Raw genomic sequence first — 9,069 nt, 5'->3', positions numbered from 1 at the left:
TTTTATTAATTTTGATTTTGATTACTATTAATAATAACATTAATATAATTTAAGAAAATATGTCATGAACATTAATTAGTTGCAAAAATATATAAAGTTATTGCATTTGATGTAGAGAGAGATAAATACATGTTAATTTGAAATTATGCAAATTATTACAATATTTTTTATAATTTTTTTAATTTTAACATTAATAAATTATGTTAAATCTACAAAAATTAAAATCCTAAACATTATAAATTTTGAATTCCATTTTGTCAAAATAAATTTTTTAAATAAAAATTTCTATTTTTTATAAACAATTCATTTTTTTAAAAATAATTACTTTCTACATTTATTATTAAAAAATCAGATTTCTTTTCAAAAGTTTGACTATTTTTTTAATTAATACAACATTTTTTATAAAGTTTTTAATTATAACATGAACAATTTATGTCAGATATAAAAAAATCCTACAAATTTTTAATTCCATTCTGTAAACATATTCATTTTTAATTCCATTATGTAAACATATTCATTTTAAAAGATAATAGTTATCTACATTTATTAATATAAATTGAAATTTCTTATCTAAACTTTTTCTGCTTTCTTAACTTACTAAAACATTTATTTTGATTTTGTAATTTATAATATTAATTTATAAAAATCCTACCCATTACAAATTTCTATTTGCAGTTGTAAAAATATTCAGTTTAAATAAATAAATTTTTTTCTTATAAATAATTAAATGTTATAAAAAAATGACTACAACATTTTTTTAATGTTTTTAATGATAACATTAATAATTTATGTCAAATCTAAAAAAAAAATTAACTAAACATTATAAATTTTTATTTCCGTACTGTAAAAATATTATTTAGAAATAAAAATTTACTTTTATAAAACAATTTAATTTTTAAAAACTAATAACTATCTACATTTATTATTAGAAATTCAAATTTTTTTCTCTAAACTTTTTTGCCTTTTTAACATTAAAATTACTATAACATTAAAATAAATAAATAAATAATTAAAAAACCTGAATAGAATGGAGACCCTGTGATTTATGGTGGCATTTATGGTGGCATGTAGGAGAAAAGAGAAAAGAAGGGTAGAAAAGTAATATTTTACATCTGATGTGGCACTTGCTATGCACTCTCTCCTTTCTCTTTATTTTGGAGAAGATGCAATATGTCCTCCACTTTACCTGCAGTCTCTCCCTCACCCACATACATAACTAGAAGCAAACGGGGTGGTACTGTGACTTCCGTCGTCGCAAACAGTACCACCCCTAGAAGCAAACGGTACTTAAGGGTCTGTTTGTATCGAGACGCAGAAAAACGAAGAATGGAGGAGAGCAGAGAAAGTTGGAAAAACGAAAAGAAAAAAAGTAAAAATACGAAAAACAATGCAATTTTTATGTTTTAAATTTTTTTCTTTTTCTATGAGAAGATTTGTAGAGAAAGATGACTTGACATTATTTTTTTTAAATTAATAAATTATATATGATTATCAATGTAAACTATATTTTAATATATATAACACTTTTATTAATTATTAATATTAATTTTCATATTATAATAAAATAAATAATAAATAAAATATTAATTTTAATTATTAAGACATACTTTTATTTTATTTAATATTTTATTTTAAATTATTTTAATTCTAATATATATTTTTAAATTCTTTTATAATAAATTTTTTAATAATTTCTTTTTAAATTTATTATTTATCAAATTTGTAAACTTACATTTTATACATTTTAAAAAATTAAAAAAAAAAATCAATATCACATCAATTATAAACTTCAATAAAGTTTTATCACAAATCTACTCTAATATACTCCAATCTAAACAACCTCATTTTCCTTTCAAATCATTTTAAATCTTTTCCCTCAAATCCCCTCCCCAATCCAAACACACCATAAATAATAAAAGAATAAAAGGTAATACATACAAATTAGTTAGAAATTATATTGTAAGTTTTAATTTTGATGAAGGTTGATTTTCTTCAATTATAAAAGTTACCGAGAGGTTACATATTTGGCACAATTATTACATCTCCTCTCATGGAATATAAATACCAAAATATGTTAAGATATAAGTCTTTATGTTATTCAATAATGTGGATAGTTCAAATAATGTACAATAAAAAATATATTTATAATTGTGATATGACAAAATATAATTTCAAAATGAATCATTTTTTCCAAATAAAATATTTATTTAAAAAATATTTTTTTAACGTTAATCGGTATGAGTGTGGGTTAAGTAACATGACAGTTATTAGCGTGGCCCACACAAGGCCAAAGTCCTAAACCAAACTTAATGGAAACCAAAACAAGTTCAAAGTCTGGGCTCAGCAGCCGGATGTTCACATTCAGAAGTTTTTTTTAAAAAAAAATGGGTCAAAAAGATAGATTCAAATAATTCAATAACCTCTTTAAAATTCAAATAATTCAATTATTTTTTGAGAAAAAATAAAAGGAACTGAAAGTGATTTTTGAAAATATTCTATTCACTTAAAAATATTTTGTATTATTTAGGTTAGGTTTGGCATGTTGTTTAACTAGTTTATAACTTTTTTATTTTATTGTTTGATTTTACAAGTTTTATTAAGTAATTTGTAACGCGTTTTCTTTTACAATTTTAGCCTATAACAGGTACCTTTTATATTAAGTTTTAATTTTAATCTTATAAGCCAAGATTTTAGTATATTACTTCTTTATGACTTTACCATTTTTACTTTTTTACATAGATCAGTAGATATTCTTTTCTTTTTTTACCAAATAAGATATTAAAAATGAAAAAAAAAAGTATTTTTTATTATTATTTGGATAATTTTATATTATATTTTCATTTTGATTATTATATTATTTATAATATTTATTTTACTATTTCAAACTTATAATTCGATATATTAATATTGGTAAACTGACTTGTTTTTTTTTTATATTATATCATGTAGTTTAATCAGGACATTTTTATATTATTTTAAACGTTATATTTTAGGATATTTTAACTCTTACATTAACTAAACTAATAATGAATGTATTCGTCCATTTTTAAACATGTATTTTTGTTTTATTTTGAATGCGAATAGAAGTATTGTAAGATATGAGATTCATGGTAAATATACAATATGAAGAAATATATAAAAATAAAAAAATTATCTATAAATAATAGTTATAAAAATTTTAATTCAAAATATATTTTATCAATCAAATTAATATATATATATATATATATATAAACACGTAAATATACCATTTTATATTTATTTATCTACTTTAACTGATAATTTCATCAAATACTTGTAATTTAATAAATTAATTTAATAACTTCTCATTACTAATTAGTAGTTAACTTGCTACTTATAGTTATCAACTTTTATTTATTAAATAAATTTTCAGCTTTCATTTTCACCTAATTTTATAAAAAATTATATATATATATATCATATTTTTCTTTCTTTTGATCACGAGAAGTCAAGGTACCCGACAAAGTAAGTTCAGTTTTATAAATAACATTAATTATTACTATTATTATTATTAATAAAATTAATATTAACAAGTATTCTTACACCACCGTTGAACAATGTTAGATTTTCTCTATCAAGTTTTTAGTCTTTTCGATTATTCGATTTTTCAACTCTTTATCTTTAGATATTTTAGGGATGGATATCTGTAAAAACATTTTCATATTCAAATCAACGGTAAATATATATAAATCTCAAATATTATAGTAAAAAAATTATTATTTTTTTCTTTTAAGTTTTATTTTATTTATAGTACTCTTAGAGACATGAAGACTATCCCAAACCCATAAAAATGTAATACTTTCCTGATTCTATTTAAAGAGTGGTTAATTATTTATACTGATTTATGTCATTGTATATGAAAACCGAATCCTCTCTTGACATGATTCATAGACATGCCAAATGACCGAGATAGCGAGAATATCATTCCAATACTCGACACTACTCTATAATAATTATAAGAAAAAATTCTTATGTAATAGTTAAATGTTTTCCTTTCACTTATGAGATTTGGATTTGACTGATCGCTGTCCTTGTTATCTCTCATAAATTGTCTTCCACCTTCCGAACTCTTCCATACTTTTGAATGAATGTTGACGAGCGATTAGTTTTGGTTGTATCTCTCATCTGATCATAGTAGCTTTGATATTAATTAATGCATGGCATCCTTAGGAATAGGGTTTTTAGGTAGTGTGTGGTGGGGCCAAGAAATTGGAGTTTTGACGCAATGGAGGGAGGGCACACATAGCAGTAGGCATAGGTAGCAGCAGCTACCCTTTGGGTTACATATTCTGAATTCTTGAGTCCGGATGAGTGAGTGAGTGAATGTGAATGTGTATGTGTGTGAGAGTGTATTGCATTTATGAGGTGTCTTGTTTTGGTAAGACCGCAATAAAGAGTGGCAGCGGCGAGTCTTCCATATCACCCTTCTCCACCTCATCATTTCATCATGTTACTCCTGAATTTTACTGCTCTCTTTTCTCCCCTCCCGTCATATCAAATCAACCCTCTCACTCTCCTTCTTTTGCCTAATCATTCCCAACTTCTCTCTCCTTCACACACAACCACTTCTCTTCTCCACACACAAAAGACTTTCTTTACCTCCTCTTTTCCCACTCATGCACACCACAAGGAACTACTTTTATTTCATCCTATTCATTGCAGAAGACTATCATTAAACTCAAAATGTCATCAATTTTATTTTAAAATTTAGATAGTTAATAATTGTTATTTTTAATTTTAATTTTGAATATTCTTTACATTATAATTTTAAATATAATTTATAATATAATTTTTATTAAAGGGAAAATTTGATAAGTCTATTTGTAAGACTATTTAGAAAATTATATTTTTATTTGAAATAAAGATATATTTTCTATTCACAAATTAGTATCAGATAAAGTAATTTAAATTTTATCTTAATGAAAGTTTGTTGTTCTATCAGATGGTTTTCGACCACCCATAAATATATAATTTCACGCATGAGTTGGTAGTCTCGGCATGAGGTAGGTGTGAGATTCCATATCAACTAGAAATTAGAATATTTCATAGTATATAAGTAGATGCAAATATCACCTTGTAAGTCAGTTTTATGAGTTAGGCTTAAAGTCCACTTTTCGATTTGGTATCAAAGTCATTCGAAATCTATCATAACAAGAATTTGAAATGACAAACTTAAGATTGATGAAGTATTTTCTTGACCCTGAGATTAGAAGAGGAGATTTGAATTTTTTGTGTCACAAGAAGCATATGCAAAGGATATTTTAAAGAAAAACAAGATGGAAGATTGTAATCCGATAACAACACCAATGGAGCTCGGTATAAACTCTCTAAATTTGAGGGAAGATACCAAGTGAGTACCGTAGTCTAATACGAAGTCTACAATAAAAGTGTAGCAAGATACATGTTTTACATAGGGAATACAATATCCACATGGCTCTCGAAGAAGTCGCCAATAATTTTGTCAACATGTGAGGTGGAATATGTTGCAGCATCTTAGTGTGTGTCACGCGATTTGGTTCAGAAATTTATTATGTAATTTAAATTTGCAACAAGTTGACAACAAATCAACTATTGAATTGATAAATAATCCAATCCATCATGAAAGGAGTAAGCATATTGAAAAGTCTATTAAAAAACTATTTATAGAGATTATATTCTTATTTAAAAAACAACAGTGAAATAAAGATATATCATTTGTTCACAATAAATACCTTCAAATATTACTTATAAAACTATTAGGAACACTATTAGTAAGTGTTCTCGCTTATATTTTTTTTTCTTTAGGTTATAGACTGATTAATTTTTCGTTTAAATCAGTCCAATAAAATTTGATTCTTATTTTATTTTAATGATGTTTTTATAGATGATTCAAGAATAAAATCTGGAAAATTCACGTAACAATAAAAGAAATTGATTATAATTTGGGGCATTAGTTGTGAGTTTTTGCTAGAATTTCGGTATTAGTGGATTGTTATTCGATGAATATAGTTGAGATTCGGGTCTTCTCACAACCAAGTTGCCGGATCTTCTAAGGGTTGAGATGTTGGGTCTCCCAGGGGTCGAGCTATCAGGTCTCTCATGGCAAATTCCAACACACTCCACTAATGTTGAGACCTCCAAATACGTTACTAAATATATTTATAAATAGTCTGATAGTGACCTGATAGACCCAACATGAATTTAAATGATTTTGATTAAAAAGTGAACTTTAAAGATAATTGAATTTTATAAAAAATGTTTATAAAGTAAAATTTACAATCCATTATATATTATTAAATGTCTTTATTTTTAATTAATTAATATGAAATCTCTAAACAATTTTTCAGATATTACACGTAGGTTTTTAGACTATTAATAAGGTTTTCAGACTATTAATAAGAAGTTATAACCTATATATCAACTTTCTTTTTCTAATGTTGAAGTAAAAAATAAGTTACTACTTAAATGTGAAAAGGATGCGATCTTTCCCTTTTCTCAATCTAATAAAAGTCCCAAAAGTCACAAAAGAGTTACTCGTTAACTTCCCCATTTCATCCTACTTATAGTCTTCGGTTATATGATAGAATTTCGTGGTATTCTTTTTTGTCAAGTATAAGAATTATTGTTCATGAAAGACTCGGTCATGTTTTAAATTGTGTCCCTCAGATAATTTAATTTATATCTGGTACGAATTTAGTGTGTGGTCTCGCAGTTAATATTTTTATAAGTTAATTTCTTTTTTGATTGTAATTGCTTTAAAAATTATACAGAATACAATTTTTGTTTACAATAATATAAAATTTTCAATTAATTAAATTTAAGTATTCTAAAAAATTAAATATGTTTAACTGAGTCTTTCCTAAATTCAAAATAATTTTTTTCTGTTTAACTATTTTTTTCGTTTGATTTTTCTTGGCAGTAAAATTATATAATTTTTATTTTTATTTTTTTTATCTCTATCTTGCTCGTCAACTAGTTTTTTTCCCCTTCAAGTGTTGTCTAGTTCACATGTGAATTTTCTCTTTCTCTCTTCAAAAATAAGTTAACTACCAACTAGAAAATTTTGAAGAAAAAAAATGTTAATATATAGATTAAACAAATGTCAAATTAAAAATTTGAAGAAAAAAATAAGCTAATAGAAAGATTAAACAAATGTCAAATCAAAGTACTTATATAAAATATTTGAAATATTCAATAAAATAAAAATATATAAAGTATTTAAACTTCATTAAATTTAATTTTATATGAGTTTTCCATTAATAATAGGAAAATAAAATAATAAATTAGAAAGTGAGGGGGAGGAGATAAAAAAAATGAAAGGAGGTTCCAAATTTAGGAAGCAGAAGATAATAGCAATAGAACGTAAAGCTGTCGGCGAAACCCCAGACTGTCCCCACTCCTATTTATATACAAAGTTCTTTCCATCTCGTCCCATTCTCACCCACTCACTCCTCTCCAATGCCTGCCCACGCGCTTCCAATCCACAAACACTCTCCGCCGCCGCCCAGAGAGGTCCATTTCAGAGGCGTTCGCAAGCGTCCCTGGGGCCGTTTCGCCGCCGAGATCCGCGATCCTTGGAAAAAGACCCGAAAGTGGCTCGGAACCTTCGACACCGCCGAGGAAGCCGCCAGGGCCTACGACACCGCAGCCAGAACGCTCCGAGGTCCCAAGGCCAAAACCAACTTCACCTACGTTGTTGCTCCCCCGGTGCTCGCTGCCCCTGAGTCCCAGGCCCAAGCCCATGATCGACTCGCCAGACCGGTCGAGTTCTGGGGTCTGCCTTTGTTTTTCACTACGGAAGCAGCTTCCGGAGCGCCGGTGAGGTCGGAGTACAAGGGTTACAAGTTGGAGAACATTGCGGGTTTTGTGGTTACCAAGGAGGAGGATAAGAAGCCGTTTTTGTTCGACCTTAATCTGCCGGCGCCACTCTTCTAAAGCTGCCGGCGGATGATGTTGGCGACTATGGCCTAGTGTTTTTCGTTTATATATTTTCTTTTGATTTTTTTTATGAATTATTTTGGGTGCTACATGGCCATTGTTGTGATGTTGTACAGTTCAGGTTATAGGTTTTTGAGCAACATTTTGATTATTGCGGTAGAAACCAGCTGGGGATATGTTTAACGTTGATTTTACTGTTTGTTTGTCGTCTGTTGCATCCTTGGAAACTTATGTTAATACGTACAGTTGCATATGCTATTCCAGGTTATATGGTATATCGAACTTTAAAGTCTAAGCTTTTTGGGTCCTTCTTTCAGCACCGTAAGCCTTGAAATTAATCACTTCTGATTTACACAATGGGTGGAGAGTCATTGTGCATGAATGAATTTTGTTGCAGAAAGCTGCGTATCAGTTGTTTTTCAGTCACATGACTTTGGTTCATTCTGTGTGAGGAACGGTAAATTAAGTGAAAGCTGCTTTGGTTTTTCTCAAAATCCAATTAAGGTAATAACTTATAAACATGGGCAGGCAGAACATTTTCAGAAAAATGGAAAAATAAAAAATAAAAGGAAACTGTACGGGACTGACAACACATGTCGCCGTTGCAAAGAAATGGCATATTGTACGAGACTCCAACACTTCGCATAGCAAAAGAAATATATTTTTCTTTTAAATACTGATCGTCTTTTCTCAAGTATGTACTTTAGTCGCGTCTGAGGTTCAATGTACTATTTCAGTATTCGAGATGTCAAGATCGGCCTTTCGACAATACAATCACATTATTAATAAGTATTATACTTAAATAATAAGTAAGATACACTAAAATCAAAATTAAGAGAACACATGCTTATTTCGGTCTATTATAGTAATTCACACATCTAATAATGCAATCACTATAAATTGTAAATATAAAAGCATAAAAAATTAAAAGATAATTAATCTTTAACCTTTAATATATATTCTACATATTAATAAAAAATTTAGAAAACCAAAAAAATAAAAGCAGCATAGTGTAAACATTTTGGTGACTACTGTGGAGTCGGAAGGGTTGGAGAAGACCTTTCGAATAACCCAAATGATAACCACACTAAACTTGATAGGTAATGACAGAGACATTTCGAAAGAAGTCGA

At 27.5% G+C, this 9,069-nt stretch overlaps 1 protein-coding gene across 1 annotated transcript; it reads left to right on the top strand.

The window, feature by feature from the left end:
- The first annotated feature begins 7,366 nt into the window (after positions 1-7,366).
- On the top strand, positions 7,367-8,233 carry LOC137816046 (ethylene-responsive transcription factor ESR1). The gene has a single exon (XM_068619148.2). It carries the CDS (start codon positions 7,459-7,461, stop codon positions 7,933-7,935), a length of 477 nt encoding a protein of 158 aa, XP_068475249.1. The 5' UTR covers positions 7,367-7,458; the 3' UTR covers positions 7,936-8,233.
- Positions 8,234-9,069: the final 836 nt, after the last annotated feature.

This window comes from Phaseolus vulgaris, chromosome 1, assembly GCF_051622355.1.
Source record: "Phaseolus vulgaris cultivar YP4 chromosome 1, ASM5162235v1, whole genome shotgun sequence".
NCBI lineage: Eukaryota > Viridiplantae > Streptophyta > Magnoliopsida > Fabales > Fabaceae > Phaseolus > Phaseolus vulgaris.
The sequence above is the reverse complement of the archived record's forward strand: the minus strand, read 5'-3'. Positions and strand labels throughout refer to the sequence as shown.